The sequence below is a fragment of the Cydia fagiglandana genome, chromosome 13 (assembly GCF_963556715.1).
Source record: "Cydia fagiglandana chromosome 13, ilCydFagi1.1, whole genome shotgun sequence".
NCBI classification, from domain to species: Eukaryota; Metazoa; Arthropoda; class Insecta; order Lepidoptera; family Tortricidae; genus Cydia; species Cydia fagiglandana.
The window spans coordinates 11233248-11254462 of NC_085944.1; the positions used below are offsets into that span (position 1 = coordinate 11233248).

Here is a 21215-nt window from a genome sequence, read left to right on the forward strand (position 1 = left end):
TGGTGTTTGTTCGCTCTCCTAATTTTGCAGGTGTATTAAAATTATAGCAATTTGAAAATCAGTTTGTATGTTAAGACACGTCACGGAACTAGTCATATTCGTATTAGCCATAAATGATTGGACAAAACCATTACGTTACTGCTGAAAACTACACTATATCGTCCCCTATGTGTACCTATGACAAAGTCACAATAAAGTATAAAAACCCTAGAATTGACGCAATTAGCTTAGTCAGCTTCTAAGGTAAAGAAATACGCAGAGAATAAATTCAGCTACCTACAGTGCATACAACCAGTTTGATATCACGTTTTCGAGCGAACTCTCGTTTTTTGTAGCTCAGGGTATTCCCATACATTATGTGTCTTATTACATTTTTAATTTGCGTCTAGCCTGCAGTTTCATACAACGCAGATTTTATTATTTGCTTAAGAGTGTTCCAGTCTAGCATATTGTTCGTGTATTAATTAAGTGAAAACGATTTATCAGACAAAATGTTAATAAACAGGTAAATCTGCACTTTAACACTGCGGCCTTGGCCTCCATAACTTTTTTGTCCGATGTTAAGTCACAAAGATCATAGGTAACTACGTACAAAATCTAATAAAGTACCTGTGCGATGTAGTCAACTCACTACATTATGCTGAGGCTGAGCTGAGCTCATATTTATAAATTTTTCAAATTGTTATTTTTAAATACATATTCAAATTTTGTAATTGCTTTTATTTATGCCGCGTCCGTAAATCCGATATCAGATCGGACAGTGTGAAATCGCTCTAATGTGTACTTACCTATTTAAAATTAGCCTCAAACAGTCGGTCGGTAAAGTTCTGCTATTTCGAGTGAATTAATAAAATTATTATAAGCTATTTATTTCATTGAGGTATATACGTTAGTTATGCATAGTGCTGGACGGCATACAGGCCATACAGCTTCCTAGCGAAGATAAACGTCGCAAATATACTTACGTAAATCCATAAGAATCTAAACGCCTTTTTTTGCCTACATAAAGCGCATACCCTGAAAAGTGTGCGTGCGACAACACAAAATGAACGGTTCCGTAAAAAATTGAGTCATAAGTAATTGTGATATAGTCTTAAATCATTGTGTATCCATAATCATTAATTGTTTGTCACAAAGTTGTCGAAAGCCGCGCTGTTGGATTAGCGTCGTGATCGCGGCGGTGGTCGTGGCCGCGCTGGTGGCCTTGCTGGTGGTGCAGCCGTGGGCAGAGGACGGCATCCACGCTCGGTACGCGCGCGCCGCCGTCGCCGCCAATGGACACGAGTGCGCAGCTATCGGACGGTGAGTTACCGCTTCTAGGCCTGTGTACTAGAGTTGTCGGAAGCCGCGCTGTTGGATTAGCGTCGTGATCGCGGCGGTGGTCGTGGCCGCGCTGGTGCATGGCCATGCTGGTAAAGCACCTAGTAAAACATTTTATTGTACAAAAATCAAAATAATACCGGAAAAATAACATTCGTCATTAGTACAAAGGGGGATCTCTTCCAGTTAACCTTTGAGCAATTGGACTGCGTTATGGAATAACGAACTACGTAGTTCGTTATAACGCAGTCCAATTGAGGGAAAATTGGAGACGGTAAATCAAGGCACCTCTGTTTATCTCATGGAGCATCTGATGTACCTAAAGTATGTGTCTAAGCCTTCGATCGTATTTATGTCGGGTAAATAGCAATCGTCGTTTTGTGTACCGAGAGGTAAATATATGACCGCAAATTACGACCACTTTATGACGGACATAAACTAAACGCAATCCGGTTTACTATTTAGGGTTACCCCACACTTACCGTCTCCCGAGAGTCGGCATCTAAGTCAACTCTATGACCGCTGCCTGACGCAACTGCACGACGACGCCATTTTCCATAGCGCCTAACTAGACGCCGACGCTCATAAGACGCTAGTGTGGGCCCTTAGAACATTATATTACCTACGAATCGCCACAGTGCCAGCCTCTTTAAAGGCCAGAGCACACCGGCTGCGTGTGCGTGACGTGCACGTGTGCGTGCGCCAAAATGCTGGAGCCGCACACGCAAGCGGTGTGCCGTCTCTCATAAGGATATGTACTTATACTACAACGCGCACGTGCACGTGCACGTCTACGCTCCCCCGTCCGGTGTGCACAGGCCTTAAACCATTATGGTTTTCCAGCTCGATACTTGAGAAGAACGGGAGCGCCGTCGACGCGGCGATCGCCACGCTCTTCTGCGAGGGTCTAGGCTGCGCACAATGTATGGGCTTAGGCGGTGGCTTCTTGGCAACGGTGTACGACGCGAGCACGCGACGGGTGCGGGTCCTGAACGCGCGCGAGCGGGCGCCGCTGGCCACCACGGTCAACATGTACGACAACGCGTCCTCCACAGTCGGCGGTCTCGCGATCGCCGTTCCAGGGGAACTGCGAGGGTAAGCGTAAGCTATGATTATTAGAGACGCACCGTATATCCGGTATCCGGCCATTATTTTACTATCCGACCGGATACCGGATAGTGACCTACTATCCGGCCGGATACCGGATAGTAGCATTGCTTGATTTCGGAGTAAACAAATTGGATTTAAAAAACAGACACGGTCATAATTGTACTTGTTTATTATTTTAAAACAATTTAATCATTCCACTGAATTGCACGCGCACTCATTTTGAACCTAGAAATGAGTCCGTGCGAACGTTTTCTAGGAACAGGTCAAACCTGCAGAATGCGCACCTGAAAAGCCGAAATGTACGGTTACCGGAATTCCGAAAACCGATACCGGATATTCGGCCGATGGTCGGGCCGAATATCCGGTGTCCGGTATCCGGCTAAACAAATACCCGTTGCATCTCTAATGATTATTATGCGTTTGTTACTGCATATTGCTGGACAGGGGACGGCTTCCTAGCGAAGGTAAAAGTCGCGAATATAATTATGCAGCAGAAGCGTAAGGGTCTCCCCAAATATATCGACGCGCATTCGGCAAAAGCCGATAGGAAAAAGCTTTATGTCCACGCAATAAGAGCGAAGAAGCCGACGACGCGTCGGCCGGCGCCGGCCGATGCGAGCCGAGCCGAACGACGACTTTTTCGCTCTTATTGCGCGGACATAAAGCTTTTTCCTATCGGCTTTCGCCGAATGCGCGTCGATATATTTGGGGAGACCCTAAGACTGCGATGAGCGGGCGGATTGAACATTTTTGACAACTCGCCTACAGTAGGCTGTCTCTTATGAATTCCACTTAAAATTATTCCTCTCATAAAAGTCACCTTGCTTAACGTGCGACGAAAATAACAATAAAAATAGTTCTATTATAGTTTAGTACTTATAGTGTACGTTTGCCTATATAGTGGTCAAACAATGCTGTGCAAGGTCTTTTCATTGAGTGTCACACTCTGATTAAAGCGAGTATATTATGTCAATTATGTCCTGTTGTCACATCCACAAAAAGCACCTAGGCATTTTCCTCATTGTAGCGCTTTTCCCGGTTGCAGAAGCCCATGGTCCATAAGAATTTACGCAGGTAGTAGTTCTTTTTAAAGACTATTTTTTTATTCGGTAGACTAAAATGACGTTTCATAGTATGAAATGTTATTTTATATTCATACTATGAAATGACATTTTAGTCTACCGAACTCATAGGGAAAACTAAACGTTATTATTTCAATTAATTTTGTTTCCTCGCAATGTTTTCCTTTACCGATTGTTCCAAGGATCTCATTGGTTCGACACACGACCTCCGATTTGGAAGACGTGCCACGAAGCGGCTCAATTTACTGCTTAGCTAAGAACGGTTTAAATACGCCTTGGCATAATAACTCGGAATAACAATTATACATACGTTTAGGTGTGCCCATAACATCCGTTTGCATCCGAATGTTGATTCGAATTAGAATTAACGCCCACATTAGGACATTTAAAACGGCCTTCATCTGTGGAACGTCTTCATCTCATTTGGGATTTAGATTCCTACAAACATGTAGTTAAGTAGGTAAGCAAAATTATGATTAACAGCCGTAAGTACTGACGATTTAAACCGATAAAATTCGAAGAAATTAAAGTACCTGGTATTTCAAGAATAGTGATAAAATTAATAAGTAATAACCATAGGATTAAATTTTTCATCCACACTAGATTTTCAGTTGTTCTCTCATTCTGTAACTGTGGCTAGCCTTGTTATAGATAATTTAATAGATACAACAGTTAAAGCATAGACGTTAAATCAAGGCGCGCTCACTGTAAAATATTATAGAGTTGAACTTTTACTTAAAAAAGTGTATTTTTCAGCTACGGCGAATTATATCGGGAATACGGCCGCTTGCCCTGGGCGGAGCTGGTCCGTCCAACAGCCGAGCTCTGCCGGAAGGGCCACCGAGTGACCGAGTACATGGGGCGAGTGCTGGCGACCTACAGCGACAGGATCAAGGCCGAGCCATCCATGAGGTGAGACAAGTTGCGTACTGGTGCGACCACGGCCAAGCTGTGACGGAAGGGCCACCGAGTGACCGAGTACATGGGGCGAGTGCTGGCGACCTACAGTGACAGGATTAAGGCGGAGCCATCCATGAGGTGAGACAAGTTGCGTACTGGTGCGACCACGGCCAAGCTGTGACGGAAGGGCCACCGAGTGACCGAGTACATGGGGCGAGTGCTGGCGACCTACAGCGACAGGATCAAGGCAGAGTCATCCATTAGGTGAGACAAGTTGCGTGCTGGTCCGTCCCACAGCCGAGCTTTGCCGGAAGGGCCACCGAGTGACCGAGTACATGGGCCGAGTGCTGGCGACCTACAGCGACAGGATTTTGGGGTGGCGAAGCTGCTCGACGGTGTACGATAATGATACGTTGTTGCTGATTGTTATACTATTCATTCTGCCAAGTTTAAGCTAGAAGGCTCACGATACTTTAGGTACAGTAGTAACGTAATCAGTAATCACTTAGTTTAATATTTAGTTTCACAACTCCTTCTCTCTGTGTTGCCAGCAACAACGATTTTATTTTTCTATATTTCTATATTCTGATTGGATAAGTAGCGCTTCCCCACAGGTTCTTATTGACTAGATAGAATCCAAACTAAAAAAGTAGCCAATTTGTTGTGACCCAAATATTTTCCTCTGACAGCGAGTTGTACGTGAATCCAGCGACGAGCGAAGTGTACAAGGAGGGCGACACAATCGTGGAGCCGACGCTGGCGCGGACCCTGGACGTGATCGCGGAGGAGGGTCCGGCGGCGATGCACAACGGGTCGCTCACCGCCGCGCTCGTCCGCGACATCGAGCGCTTCGGCGGGATCATCACGGAGGAGGACATGAGGCAATACAGGTACCAGTTTCTAATTTAAATTCGTTAATCTCACTATGCTATTTGAATCGAAAATCTCTGATTACTGAAATTGTCGAGTCCTTGTTTTATCTTGGTAGGTATGAAATTTGCTTTATTGAAATGAGATGTAGGTAATGCTGAAGTTGTATACTGCGGGGCTGCGGATACAACGCTGCTCTCCTAAGCTAAAAGGCCGTAATTTCATTGAAAACTAGAGAATGTAGAAATTTCAAAAAAGTAGCGTAAATTTCTCATAGCAGGTCGTCATTAAGCATTGAAGAATAACTAGGAAGAAAATAACTGCATGGCATTGAAATATAGCTGCTTAATGGTGGTATTTCAAGAACAACCATAAAACACCGTCGTGCCGAACGATACTTAATAAAATAAATAAAAAATAAAAATAAAAATAGCCTTTATTTCCCTGAAAGGTACATATTAACTTATTTAACGTATATAACTAAAAACTAAATTAAAATTAAAAACTAAAATTTGGTGGTAAACTAAATATTGGTTTATTACGTGGGAATCATCCATTTCTGGACGAAGGCCTCCTCCATCTCATGCCAGTCGTTCCTGTTTTGGGCCAAGCGGGTCCAGTGGTTTCCAGCCACTGCCACAATGTCATCTTTCCAGCGGCGAAAAGGATGTCCGTGTTTCCGTTTGCCTTCTGCTCGTCTGGTGAACCAGTGCACAACACGTTGACTCCATCGGTTGTCGGTTAGTCTTGCGACGTGTCCGGCCCATTTCCATTTAAGTTTCGCAGTCATCTCTAGTGCGTCGATGATTTTTGTTTTAGACCTTATGTCGCTGCTCCTGATGCGGTCCTTCAGCTTGTAACCTAGCATACTCCGCTCCATTGCTCTTTGGAAAGTCCTGACCTTTTTTCTACAGGATGTTGTTGGAGCCCATGTCTGGCAACCGTATGTGAGAGTTGGTAGTACGTTCGAGTCCATTATTTTCTTTTTGATACGGAGCGGAAATTTGCCTTTAAATATACTTTTTAGTGACCAGTATTTCTTCCAACTTAGGGTGATTCGTCGTTTTACTTCTTTTTCGGTCCTGTCTGTAAAACTTATGTTCTGACCTAAGTAAATATAGTCGTCTACATATTCTATGTTGTGGTTATCGACGCAGAGTGGTTTTTTTATTGCATTTGTCATTGCTTTAGTTTTGTCTGGGTTCATATGTAGCCCGCATTTTTTGCTCTCTGTATTAAGGCTGTTTATCATTTCTTGAAGCTCTACATGATTTTCAGATAGTAAAATAATGTCATCTGCGAACCGTAAATTACATAAGTATTCACCCTTGATATTTATGCCCTTTTTATTCCATTGGAAATTTCTAAAAATATATTCAAGTAGAGCTATAAAAAGCTTTGGTGATATCGTGTCTCCCTGTCTTACTCCTTTCTCTATATTGAACGACTCTCCTGGTTTTTCTAGTTTTACTTTTGCGTTGCATTCCGAATAGATGTTTTTCAATAATGTTATATATTTATTATATATTCCTTGTTTTTCTAAAGCTTCCCATAGTTTGTTATGTTTTATTGTATCAAATGCTTTACTATAGTCAATAAATACCATGTAGAGCGTTTTTTTGTACTCTGTGCATTTTTCCATAACTTGCGTAACAGTGAAAAGGTGATCTATAGTAGAGAAGTTTTTCCGGAAACCAGCTTGGTCTCGTGTTTGGTTTTCGTCTATATCTTTTGTAATGCGGTTTAGTAGAGTCGTCGTAAAGAGTTTGTAGATAGTTGGTAATAAACTTATAAGCCTGTAGTTGCCGATATTTTTCGGGTCTCCTTTTTTATATAGCAAAGAAATAGTACATCTTTTCCATGGGTCAGGAATATTCTCTTGTGACAAGACTTGATTAAATAGATTAGTTAGAATTGGGTATATAGAGTCACCGAAAGCTTTTATTATGTCAGTTGTAATTCCATCTTCTCCTGGGCACTTATTTGTTTTTAATTTAAGGACGGCCGTACGAATTTCTGATTGTAAAAATGGCAGAGCTTTCTGGCTGTCCTCTATAGAATGGTCATCTTGTACGTATGTCTCTTTGCCCTTATCTCTGTATAGGTCCTGAAAAAAATCTGTAGCCACTTTTAATAGGTCCTTCCTTGTGGTTGTTAGGTTACTATTTTTATTTTTTAGTTCCATGACCCATTTTTTGTTATTATTTAATTTTTTCATGGCTCTTTTACTCGATCCGGATGTTAGTAGTTCTTCTAGGATAATATTATATTTATGTTCCTTCTGTCTATCTTTAATTTTTTCCTTTATTTTTTTATGTAGTTGTCTCAAACGTTTTCTGTCGTAAAATGTTCTATTTTGTATTTTTTTTAACTTTTCTCTTTCCTCTACGAGTTTTGCTATATCTTCGGTTATGATGATGTCACAAGATTTACTGTTATTTTTATTTTTTGTTGGTAACTTCCCGACGCACTTGTGAATTGTATTTACTATGTTGCTGTAAGTTACTTCCGGATTGGTATTGTATTCTATTTCCTGGTCTGTTAAGATATTTTTGAGTGATTCTTGCTCTATCGGTGTAAATGATTTGGTCTTCGGTTTATTCATGTGCTTTCTGGATCTTTTAACTATTCCATTCAGAACTATCTCGCACCTAACTGGGCGGTCATCGGATGAAAAGGGGATGTTAAGGACTTGTACGTTCTTCAATATTTTTACGTTTCTTGTAAGTATATAATCAATTTCATTTTTGACTTTGCCGTTAGGTGATTGCCACGTCCATTTACTTTTCTCTGATTTTTTAAACAGAGTATTAGTAATAGCAAACCTGTTCTCTAAACAAAAATCAATTAATTGTTGTCCTCTTTCGTTTCTTTGGCCGTATCCGAATTTTCCCAGAACAAGGTTTTCGTCCAGATTTGGTATACCAATTTTGGCATTAAAGTCACCAATAATTAATGTATTTTTATGGGTATTTCTTAGTGCGCTGGTAAGGTCGTTGTAGAAGAGTTCCAATTCGCTATCTGGTGAGCTCTCTGTGGGTGCGTAGGTTTGTATTATTACTAGGTCGCTGTTTTCAAATTTCATATCAAGACGCACGATTCTGTCTGAAAATGCTGTGAAACATTGTATATTTTTCTTCAAGTGTTTTTTAACGAACGATACTTAATGCAATCCAATCTATATCGTTCAATTATACTAATTATATCACAATTTAATTTACACTGGTCTGTTCATAGGGTGGAGTGGCAAGAGCCAATATCGGTGCAGCTGTCCGACCAGCATACATTGTACTCGGTGCCGCTGCCAGGCTCCGGCTCCGTGTTGGCTTTCATTCTCAACATGCTGGCCGGGTGGGTCGGCGGCGAGGCCGCGCCGCGGGCCTCCGGCCTCTACTACCACCGCGTCATCGAGGCCTTCAAGTACGCGTACGCCAAGCGCACCGGCCTCGGGGACGCTTCACGATCCGACCTCACGTACTCCGTCACTGAGGTAAAATACAAAATAAATATTTGATAGAGAGATGACGTAGTAAGTAGGTCTTTGTTTTGTGACTACAGTATTTAAATCTCCAACCTTCGTGAATAGTTTTCTGATTATTCTTGGATTGCTTTATTAGTTCCAATTTAATTAGAAACGACAGATTTAGGAAACTATGTACTTTGGTGTATATTTTTCACGCGTAGGTATTTCTACTTATATGCCGATTCTTTACGCATAGCTATGACGTATAAGCGTATGTGCGCATGTATAGAAGAACGACTATATCTATAAACTAATTAGGTAATATTTACTGAGAATCCAAACTTTTGAATATTTTGGTTATCAGGTCAAATGAAGTACCTATGATGACTGACGGAATATATAGGTATATGTACCAAAGATTGCCTCAAAGATGCATAAAACGCCAGGGACCGCGTGAGACTTCATTACCTACAAAATTTAGTCCAAACGACAGATATACCTAATAATCATAACATAAAATAAACTGTTACCTATCTATTTCAGCTGGAGCGCAACCTATCCGATGCCGACTGGGCCCGCGCCTTCCGCGACCAAGTGAACGATGACCACACCTTCAACGACTGGCAGCACTACGGCGCGCTGTTCGAGGGCGCCGACGACCACGGCACTGCACAGATCGTCGTTATAGCTCCTGACGGCAGCGCCGTCGCTGCCACCAGCACCATTAACTACATGTGAGTTATATGAGTGACATATAAGACTAGGACGCTACGGCGCGCTCTTCGAGAGCGCCGACGACGAGGGCAAAATCGTCATTAGAGTTAGAGCGCCTTATAAGAGGCATGGCGCCGTCTTCGAGGGAGGGACCTCGGCATTGAATAAGTTTAGAAAAATTTAACATTTCGAAAAAAGATACACCACAAATACCCTTCTGACTATGGCTGGCAGACAAGCAGACACAGAGTTGATCCCTTAAAGGCCCACTTGCACCGTTCCACTAACCCGGGATTAAGCAGTTAAACCGTTAACCTAGTGTCTAATTGTACTGGTAACCATGGTAACTCCAGGTTTAACCAGTTAACCCCGTGTTACTGGAATGGTGCAAGTGGGCCTAAGTGTTCCAATTTAACTAATTTACCAAACAGTGATGAAAATATATAATAAAGCATTTCTCCTATACAGTTGGGGCAGCCAACGCCGTTCAACAAGCCTCGGCATAATGCTAAACAACGAGATGGATGACTTCGCGATACCAAACCACGAGTCGGCGTACGGGATGCCGCCGTCCCCTGCCAACATGCTGGCGCCGGGCCTGCAGCCGCTGAGCTCCATGGTGCCCAGCATCGTGCTGAACCAGCGAGGGGAAGTCGATCTGGTGCTAGGAGCCGCCGGCGGGACCAAGATCACAACCCAAGTTGCTATGGTAAGTGACTACCAAGTTGGTGTGTAATTGGACTGTGTTATGGAATAACGAACTAAGTAGTTCGTTATAACGAACTACTTAGTTCGTTATCACATAACACAGTCCAATTGTAACTACCTAATTAACTACGGTACGGTACCATATAAGGACGACTTCGCGATACCAAACCACGAGTCGGCGTACGGGATGCCGCCGTCCCCTGCCAACATGCTAGCGCCGGGCCTGCAGCCACTGAGCTCCATGGTGCCCAGCATCGTGCTGAACCAGCGAGGGGAAGTTGATCTGGTGCTAGGAGCCGCCGGCGGGACCAAGATCACGACCCAAGTTGCTATGGTAAGTGCCAACATGCTAGCGCCGGGCCTGCAGCCGCTGAGCTCCATGGTGCCCAGCATCGTGCTAAACCAGCGAGGGGAAGTTGATCTGGTGCTAGGAGCCGCCGGCGGGACCAAGATCACGACCCAAGTTGCTATGGTAAGGCTGCATGTCTCGCTTGGCGCAATCCTTTATGTCGTAACATTGGCCGACCGACGCTTCTCTTGAATTATCGATACTTTTCCCTAATATTAGTAAATGAGAGAAGCTTCGATAATTGAGTTTATCGATATATAGTTCGTTTTTTTTAGCATTAGAAATTAGGTAAACAATCTTGAAGTGTCTTTTAATTGAAAAACACATTTTAAAAATAAGTTGCGGCAAATATGTAACAATTATGAATCTAATACGATCATTTATATTCTTCTGCTTTCATAAGTAATAGTTTCTGAATTTTAAAAAGCGTTTTTCAATTAAAAGACATGTCAAGATCGCTTACCTTCTTGCAAGTTCTTTCTAATGCTAAAAAAAACGAAGTATAGGAACTCGCTAAGCTGTCAATAAATTCTGCCCCATAGAATCATGTCTGCGTGGCTACATATGTATGTATTAACAGTATAAGTGTCTTGGCTGTAGCTGTGAACTTATACTTAGTGTTTGCCTGAATAAAGAAAGAAAGAATTAGCTATGGCACCAAGCAAAACACGCCGCGGTAGACGAGAAGGTTGCATTCGATGCACATTCCCCAGCCAACGTAACAATACCTGTAGTACGTAATAAAATAATGTGAACTATAATATCTAATAATCTGACTTATCCTGTTTCAGACGGTGATAAACACCATCCTCGAGGGCAGCTCGCTCCCTGAAGTCATGAACCGACCGCGCCTCCATCATCAGCTCATGCCCATGGAAGTGGAGCATGAATATGATTTCAATGCGGTAACTAACTAATTTATTCACCTTGTCCGACTGACAATACTATTAAGCCCGCTTCACACTCGTGCGCGAAGTGTGGAGTACAGTTGGCTGATATGCGAAATCGACACCACACTCGCGTTCGCTTGTGGAGCAGGCTTTAGGGTGTATGTCGCAATAAATGCCTTTACAGACCTTGCAACAAATCGATTGCAATTTCAATCGATCGACCAAATGCCGTACCTAATGTATCTCAAATCGTAAGCAATTTACCTATCGGTTAGTGGTCGGTATAGTTGTAGGTTGTAGTCTGTGGTATAGAGGCTGAAATCAGAGGCTAGTACTTACATAAATCATACCTACCGATAACCTCGCGTGCGAGCCGCGTGTCTAATCAATCTCATCATTGTTGTGGGTGCCTATTTATAGCATTTTAGCTATGTATGTACTATGTACATATAAAAACTAAAAAGTGACGTTATTTATAACAATTATTAACTCCTAAACGTAAAATTGGACTTCCCTACCTGACCACTGCCACAGGCACAAGACACAAAAGTGAAAAAGACAAAAAGATGCGAGGTGTCGTTGTATGTATCTTGAAATTCATGATTAATTTACTAATATATGCTGTCATGTAAATAGGATTCTCTACTGTATTTCATTAAAACTGTTACAAAACAAAGATTTCTAAACAATACAACGTATAGCTGTCTAGTGTCTACCTAAGATCACAATCGACTCTATCTATGTCAACGATCAAGGTGGCCGTCGTAACATTAATTCCTTTTAGGGTTCCGTACCCAAAGGGTAAAACGGGACCCTATTACTAAGACTTCGCTGTCCGTCCGTCCGTCCGTCCGTCCGTCCGTCCGTCCATCCGTCCGTCCGTCCGTCTGTCTGTCACCAGGCTGTATCTCACGAACCGTGATAGCTAGACAGTTGAAATTTTCACAGATGATGTATTTCTGTTGCCGCTATAACAACAAACACTAAAAACAGAATAAAATAAAGATTTAAATGGGGCTCCCGTACAACAAACGTGATTTTTGACCAAAGTTAAGCAACGTCGGGAGTGGTTAGTACTTGGATGGGTGACCGTTTCTTTTTTTGCTTTTTTTTTGTTTTTTTTTTGCATTATGGTACGGAACCCTTCGTGCGCGAGTCCGACTCGCACTTGCCCGGTTTTTTTTAACAAGTAGGCCTAGGTCGGGACCTTTTAAACAGACACGTTTCACCTATGATTCACGCGTCCCCGTTGCTATTGCTCTAACAATAACAGTCATCTACATATTATAATACTCGTATGTGCCTCAGACGTCACAATAAGAGGGCCTACCGCGAATAGGTTTGCCACATGGAAGAATTAAATGTTCTGATAAAAATCCTGACATCACCCTAAAAATCCTGACATTTCTTGTAACAGAGATTTGGCGTAGCTTGAACGACGCCCCGCGCGGCGCGCTGCGCTCTGATTAAAACTGTGTAACCTTTGTAATAAATATATCACTTAAATATTTTTTTATGAGGTCATTCCTAAAAATCCTGACACTTGCCAAGTCCGGCCGCAATCCGGACAAAGGGTCAAAAATCCTGACATGTCCGGACAAATCCTGACGTATGGCAACCCTAACCGCGAACCACGGTCGACGTGTTGCCTCTGAGGGCCTACCGCGAACCACGTTCGACGAGTTGCCTCCCTGTCACACTTACGTACGAATTCACAAGTACGACAGAGAGACAACACGTCGAACGTGGTTCGCGGTAGGCCCACTGTGTCGCACTTGTAAATTCGTACTTACGAATAAGTGTGACAGCGAGGCAACTCGTCGAACGTGGTTCGCGGTAGGCCCACTGTGTCGCACTTGTAAATTCGTACTTACGAGTAAGTGTGACAGCGAGGCAACTCGTCGAACGTGATTCGCGGTAGGCCCTCAGGAAAGAGGGATTAGGTAGCTACGTTAGTTAATACAATTTGTATGACCTAGCTAATAGTCCCTCTGACCCCTTAGCAACGCCGTACACTTTGTAATAAAGGCGAAAAACGTATATAATATTACGTCACTTGTACTGTGGGACTGATACGACACTTAATTACAGTTGGTGCTGAAGTAAATATACTATTATTGCACCACAAAAGGAAAAAAAAAACAAAAATAGATCTACAATAATCGAATTTACAATGATAGATCTACAATGTAAATAAAAGTAGCAACAGGCGATCTGTTCTAGAAAACCTTAGGGTAGGATGTAGGAATAACGAGTATTACATACCTACAACTTATTTTAATATAATAGGTATTGAGTGTATTGAATGGAGGGAGCTTATAAGTTAGTAGCTACCTACTATCTAACTAGAGATGTCTGTTCTGTCGATTTCCGTCCCCGTACTATACCTATACCTACCTAGATGTATAGCCTCTCGTTAGTTACAATAAAATATGTTTAGAAACCAGACGCGTTTGCTTTGAGATTCACCTGCAATCGAAATTGAACCTTATTCCGTAAAGAACATGGTCCATTCGAACCAGGATGCTTGAACAGTGACACGTAAAAATAATTGGTTCAATAGAAAATTGGTGTAATTTCGGTGAAATAACGTTAAATACATATCGAAATGTGGTTAATTAGTTGGACAAATATGTAACAAAAGTGAATTAAGCCAAAAGAACTTTAAGGATTCAGACAATTCAGTGTTTTTACAAAAATAGTTTTGCAAATTAATTACGTTTGATAATCGGACAAAGGACAAGGTGTATCGTGGATATAACGTTTTGTGTTGTTAACTACAAATAAGACAGTACTTTGCCGTGTATTACAATAGTGAATGCCGTGATTTCGGTAAATTTGTTGGACAAATTCGCGTGGCGCTCGCTTACCCTACACATAAAAAGTTAACAAAGGAGTGGAACTTTCCTATAGTGGTTACGTACTTTTATTGCTGTGTTTTGACTATATGTGATAGACTACTGATTTATTAGTTGTGATAGACTTATACTACAATGGAGAAAATTGAAAAACATATAGTTATTCAAGCCGATACGCTAGAAAAGGTGAAAAAGGCGTACGTTAACTACAAGAAATCTCCCAAGGAGAGATTAACGGCTGGCTATGTGAAGGGAAGAATAGATACACTGGAATTGTACTGGAAAGAGTTTCAAGTCGTACATGAGAAGTTAATTTTGTCGGTTCCTATGGAACAGCGTCAAGCTACAAATTATTTCGCCGATAACACGTTTGAGGCATTTGAAGAAGAGTATTACACATACAAAGGCGAAATGATGTCTAAGTTAGAAAGTATGGTTCCGACAAAAAGTGAGTCTAAACAAACACTTACACCTAGTACATCGAATACATCGAATAGTAGTGAAGTAAAATTGCCAAGAATTTCGCTACCTTCGTTTAATGGCAATTACACTGAATGGCAGTCTTTCCATGACTTATTTATGGCATTAGTGCACAACAATGAATCCTTGCAAGATGTTCAAAAGCTACATTACCTAAAGGGCAGTTTAGCTGGAGAAGCGGAGGCATTGTTACGACAATTTTCAATAACCGCTGAAAATTATAAAGAAGCTTGGTCAGTACTGAAGAAACGTTATGCCAATAAGAGATACATAGCTAACTGTGTTTTTAAGAAATTTTTTACACAAAAAACGTTAACACACGAATCGGCTACCGCTTTAAGACAATTGTTGGATACTTCGGTGGAATGTATGAGTGCACTGAAACATCTGGGCTTACCTACGAATAATTGGGACGCAATTATTAACTATTCCATAGTGTCAAAATTAGACTCGAGCACTCACAAGGAATGGGAAGAGTTAATAAGCAGAGATGAGACGGACGACGTACCTAGTTTTGATAAATTAAAATCGTTCCTGGAAAATAGGTTCCGTACTCTGGAGATGGTTGAGCCTGAAAGTAAAGTATACAAACCTGTGAAAACAAAGATGTTTCATGTAACTGCAACGAGTGAAGTGAAGTGCACATTCTGTAACGAAGATCATTACATTTATCAATGTAAACAGTTTTCTAAGCAAACGATAGAAGACAGATACAGTTTTGTGCAGAAAAATAATCTCTGTTTTAATTGTCTAATACCGAACCACAGTGTATTTAAGTGTAAACAAAAGACAACTTGCCAGATTTGCAAAAGAAAGCATCATTCGTTACTGCACCGAGATAAACAAGCAAGTGAAGAAACGCATACGTCTGGTGAAACAAATAACAACAATGAAGAAAAGATACAAACCGTCGTCGTGGCGCACGCGTCGAGCACATTACAAGTTCTACAACCTGGTCAAGGCACATTGTTGACGACAGCAATGGTGTATGTCACAGCAGAGTCGGGGCAGTCACACGTGCTTCGGGCTCTCGTAGACCAGGGATCAGAGGAGTCCTTCGTGACTGCAAGGGCGGTCGAGTTGCTGGGTTTGAAGAAAACTAAAATCAGCGGAGTGATCTCTGGTATTGAGGAGTGTGAGACGACTTTCAAACATAGGGTAACGTTACGCATTCAATCAAGGTACGATATTTCCTATTGTATAAATGTAGATGCTTATGTATTGAAATCTGTAACCAGTCAGCTACCATCTAGGGAAATAAGAAGCCTTAATTGGCCACAAGTTAACGAATTAGATTTAGCTGATCCCACCTTTGGCTCACCAAGGAGGAATGACATTATTCTTGGTACGAGAGTTTACAGCGAAATCCTAGAAGCAGGTTTAATGAAAGGACCAGGAAATTTTATTGCTCAAAAAACACACCTGGGCTGGATTTTGTCAGGGGGTAAGAAAACTAATACAGATACTAATGCATCATTTACTGTTTCACAGCACATTACAAGTCTACATGCTACAACACAAATTGAAGAAGATAATAAGAAAGGGTTTTGTGAGGTAGAGCCTGAACTATACCAGAAGCACAGCATGTGGACGAAAGAGGAAGAAAAGTGCGAGGAAATATATCAACAACGAGGGACGAGACAGGGAGGTACGTAGTACAGCTTCCTTTAAAAACAAATTTTGAAGACACTGTAAGGTCGTGTGGAAATACAAAGCGTCAGGCAGTAATGAGATTAGAGCAGCTGGAAAGGAAGTTCGCCCGAAACGAGCACCTGAAAGCAGAATACACCAGAGTTATACACGAGTGCTTACAGTTAGGCCATATGAAGAAGGTCGACACAGAAGATAAAGGTAATGCAGTATATCTTGAGCATTGTGCTGTAATAAGAGAAGGTAAGGAAACATCAAAGCTGTGCGTAGATTTTGACTCGTCAGCTAATGGCCCTAATGGATGTTCCGTAAACAGCAGCATGATGGTAGGACCTACAATACAGCCAGATCTACGTAGTCTGGTGTTTAGATGGAGAACTCACAAAATCTGTGTTGTTGGCGATATTATAAAGATGTATCGTCAGGTAAGAATGAATGACAAACACACAGATTTAGAACGCATAGTATGGCGGGATAATACATCTGAGAAGATAGATAGTCACAAGCTACTTACGGTTACATTTGGGACAGCAGCTGCACCTCATCTGGCTGTCCGTACGCTTCAACGTTTAGCTGATGATGAACAAGACAACTACCCTCGAGGAGCGGCGGTAGCAACAAACTCCTTTTACATGGATGACCTTATGACAGGTCACGAAGATCTCGACGAAATGAAAGCAACCTGTAAAGAAATCAATGAACTAAAGGCAGGTGGCTTTGAGATGCAGAAGTGGTCGAGTAACTCTGAAGAACTCCTGAAGGACTTGATTGATGGCACGAAGACTCCGGAACCTGTAAAAGACAAGAAAGAGATTAAATTAGATAAAATAATAAAAATACTGGGACTTACCTGGGATAGAAAGGATGATACTTTTCACGTTCCAGTAAACTTACCAGCAAGCAGGATACCTGTAACAAAGAGAGTGATTTTATCTCAGCACGACATTATTCATGTCACGATGTTAGCTTCAAAAACAAAAGTAGCTCCCCTGAAACAATTGACGGTCCCGAAGCTGGAACTTTGTGCTGCGGTGTTATTGGCAAAGCTGCTGCATGAAATTTCAGGATTATTTAACATACCTATGCACAGAATCTATGCGTGGACAGACCCTATGGTGGTTCTTGCATGGCTGCAGGCCCCACCCAGCCGCTGGCAAGTATTCGTAGGCAACAGAGTGTCGCAGATCATCCAGCATATAGATAATGATAGGTGGAGACACGTTTCGTCGGGAGACAACCCAGCTGATCTTGCCTCAAGAGGTATTAAGGCAAGTGAACTCACAAACAATGAACTTTGGTGGAGTGGACCCGTATGGTTAAAGGAAACAAACACTGAGGTGTTAAGGGCCACTACTATTCCAACAACAGATCTAGAAAGCAAGAAATCATTCCACACGTCAGTACAAGACGCACCTATTTGGGAGAGATTTTCGTCGATAGTCAGGATGAAAAGAGTGATAGCTCAATGTAAGAGATTTCTAGATTATAAAAACAAAAAAGATGATATCTTGAGTGCTGATGAGTTGAAGAAAGTTGAAAACTGCTGTGTAAGGTATTATCAGGAACTAGTATATAGCGAAGAATTTGAAGACCTGAAAAAGAAAGGAAAGGTTAGAAACAAAAGTTCATTAATTATACTTACCCCGTATGTAGATGAAGACGATAAGTGGTACAATGTGGTAAAATCACCCTGTATAAGAGATGTTGTCATTATGAAAGAGCAAGACTTACCACCAGCCAAGTGGTTGCTAGGCAAGATCACGCCACTGCACGCATGGCCTGATAACTTAGTACGTGTTGTAAAGGTCCGGTATAAGGGCGATCACATTCTAAAAAGACCGTTGTTGTCTAAATTAATATTGTTACCTACAACTGCAGATAAATAGAAAGTTTACGTCTGTAGTGAAAAATAATGAGCTATGGTGGGCGGTTAAATTTATTTCGAGTGTTAATAAATTTTAGGTACTAATAATTCTGGCCGACTGTAGTTATCATTTGTAATACCTACTCAATACATAAGCACAAAGATTTGCGATACAAGCTATTTTGCTAAAAAACATCATTGTTGTATTAGGTATTTATTCCAAGCGCTAAATAATTTGTGTTATGTAATTTAATGTTAAGTATCAAAGAAAATTAAAGTTTATGTTATTTACGCAGTTATAGATGGATGTACTAATTACATTTTTAAATGTTAAGCGTATACAACACGGATCCCCTCTGGGTCAATTCTTGATGTTGGGTTACCGAGCGGATCCCTGAATTTTTATAATCAGCATTTAAAAGCATACCATTGTAATAACATATAAACGTAATTCAATGCTCACGTAAAATAGGTTTGTAAACCTTTCATGTGTTTAGATATTAAGTTTTCCTTGTTTACTTACCTATTCAACTTGTTTTTTAATAGAACGATATGTTTGTTAAAAGAATACCTAGATATTAAGATGTTATGCTTCACGTCATCCATGAAAACAAACAAAAAACATACATACAATACAAACATAGAACCTCTTTTTATAAAGTCGGTTAAACAAAATAATTTTATTTATACAGTCCACTAAAGTGTATGCTATGTAACATGTTTTTGTTATTATGGTTGACCTATTTAACTAATATTGATCTTGTATTTAGAAGTAAGCTTAGGTACTAAAATGTTTATAAAGATACCCTACGCGGGCACGCAATTATTACCTACGCGACGCAGGCAGTTAGTTGTTTACTTGTTGTAATTATCGAATATTATTTATCAGTTATCATCTTGCTTTGGCTCCCGCCAGCGTCGCTTGAATTGTAGTTAGTTATTTGTTGTTATGCAAGTGAAAATGCATCCAACTCAGTAGTTGTGTTTATTAGTGTTGAACTTAAAACATACGGTTAATGATGTTAGTGCTTGTGGTACTTATGCTGCGATCATATATAACCATGGATACCGCCTTTAGGAACATTACCGTTCAAATTCTCGGGCCAAATTAGCACACATACACAATTACGCCTACATTCAAATAAGACGAAGCGTTTACAGAGACTGTAATCAAAGCTGGTAAACGAAATAATAGTCATCTTTATTACACTAATGGTACATAGCTAAGTGTAGATGAAATGCATATAATGTCAATAACTACCAATCAGCGACATTAATCCGCTAATAACCTTCTTGCTGTACGTACTGGCCGCTGAGAGTTCGCGGTCCATATTTGATTAGAATATGACTTGGACAGGGACAGGTTTATGCCATACATTGAAGAACCAGTCAAATAATTCACGTATAATAATTTAATGAAGATTAAAAGATAACTAGTTAAAATGTTGTTATGAAATGACAGACTAACTCAACATAAGTAAATATATCATTGTTGTATAAATGTATTCCGCTATAATAAGTATTTTGTATATTTTATTATCAATCTGTATGGCAGTGCGAATTCACGTTCAGGTATAGTCTGACCGTTATTCTAAGATCAAGTACGCCATAGTAAATGTATGGCGAACTTGATCTTAGAAATCGGACTGGCTATACAGTCTGCAAAATTTACACGGGTACACGAATCGGGTCAAAAATATTTGAACAGGCGGAGTCACAATAAATCCCCACTTTCAGTTCAGAATATTTTATATGTATATAGCCGGTCAAGCAAGTTTGTCAGTAGAAAAAGGTGCAAAATTAAAATTTTGTATAGGACCACAGCCGTTCGCGCGCTTACTTTTTCAAAATTTGCCTCTCTTATAATATTTCAAACTTTCGCGTTTTGAACACATATTAACTCACATTATACGAAACGAAACTGATTTTACGTCGGTAAATCAAGGTAATTGAATATAATTCGCGTTAGACCCGTCTATAATGTGAGTTAATATGTTTGCCGCTCTTGTCTACTGACGGAAATGGCTTGAGAGAGAACCTACATATATGTGACAGTAGAGGGTGGATTCAAATGATCAACATTTTCCGATAATGTGTGTATTTGTTAAATTAATTCAGTGAAAGCATGATAGGAAAAGTGTATCTACATATAGGAGACCGGGTATGATTATCTCACGGGTTATATCTCATGAATAGAACATATTCTAGATATCTTGCCAGACATCCACTCAATTTCATGTCTCTCTAATTGGACAGCTTTTTTCCATAGTTCTCTGCGAATAGCATCTTGTGGGAATCTGAATGGAAAGTAATGTAAAATGACAATACCAAATTTGATTATTAATTTGAAATAACTAGGTAGTTTTTTTAGCTCCATCTCATGAAATAAAAAAGAAAAATACAAATCTGTAAGAAGGAATTTATTACTACATTTATAATTATATAGAAAATACCTAAACCAAACACAAGTTAATAAAATAGTCTACTTCATTTAGCATAACACCATCCCTATTATCCTCGCAATTTAAAAAGTCGTATGTTGTTATGAAAGTCGTATGCAGTTGTTACGTTTTAGCTTAGCACGGTAGTATTGAAAACAAATCGTCATGTTTTTTCCAAATTCTACTGCAGTTATCTGTTTACTACAAGTGAAAAGTGATTCCACTGTCCTAGGTATGAACTAAAATAACTTCTGCACCACTTCACGACACATGAATATATTTTTAATTACAATAAAACGTTGTTTTTATAAATCAATTTAGCCATTTGTCACTGACTGTCATCTCGGTCGTACTGAGATTGCCAATCGAGCAGTTTGTAAGTACCGCCTATCGCGGGGTAGTTTGCGTTGGGTCATAATTGAGCGGACAGAATACTTCCATGTATAGCATTTCGCTGTACTTATGTGTTTTGGATGCATCTGTTCGAGCAATTATGTACGTAAGTTTTAGGTTATG

General features: G+C 40.7%; 1 protein-coding gene across 2 annotated transcripts in view; it reads left to right on the forward strand.

Moving 5' to 3' along the window:
• LOC134670259 (glutathione hydrolase 1 proenzyme-like) overlaps positions 1-21215 on the forward strand; it is a 38774-nt gene that overhangs the window by 14385 nt on the left and 3174 nt on the right. For both annotated transcript variants that reach the window (XM_063528003.1, XM_063528004.1), the window contains exons 2-9: positions 1138-1302; positions 2164-2415; positions 4269-4424; positions 5102-5302; positions 8520-8772; positions 9289-9479; positions 9928-10168; positions 11308-11421. In XM_063528003.1, the coding sequence (XP_063384073.1) occupies positions 1138-1302; positions 2164-2415; positions 4269-4424; positions 5102-5302; positions 8520-8772; positions 9289-9479; positions 9928-10168; positions 11308-11421 (1573 nt within the window). The remainder of the gene's footprint in view (positions 1-1137; positions 1303-2163; positions 2416-4268; positions 4425-5101; positions 5303-8519; positions 8773-9288; positions 9480-9927; positions 10169-11307; positions 11422-21215) is intronic.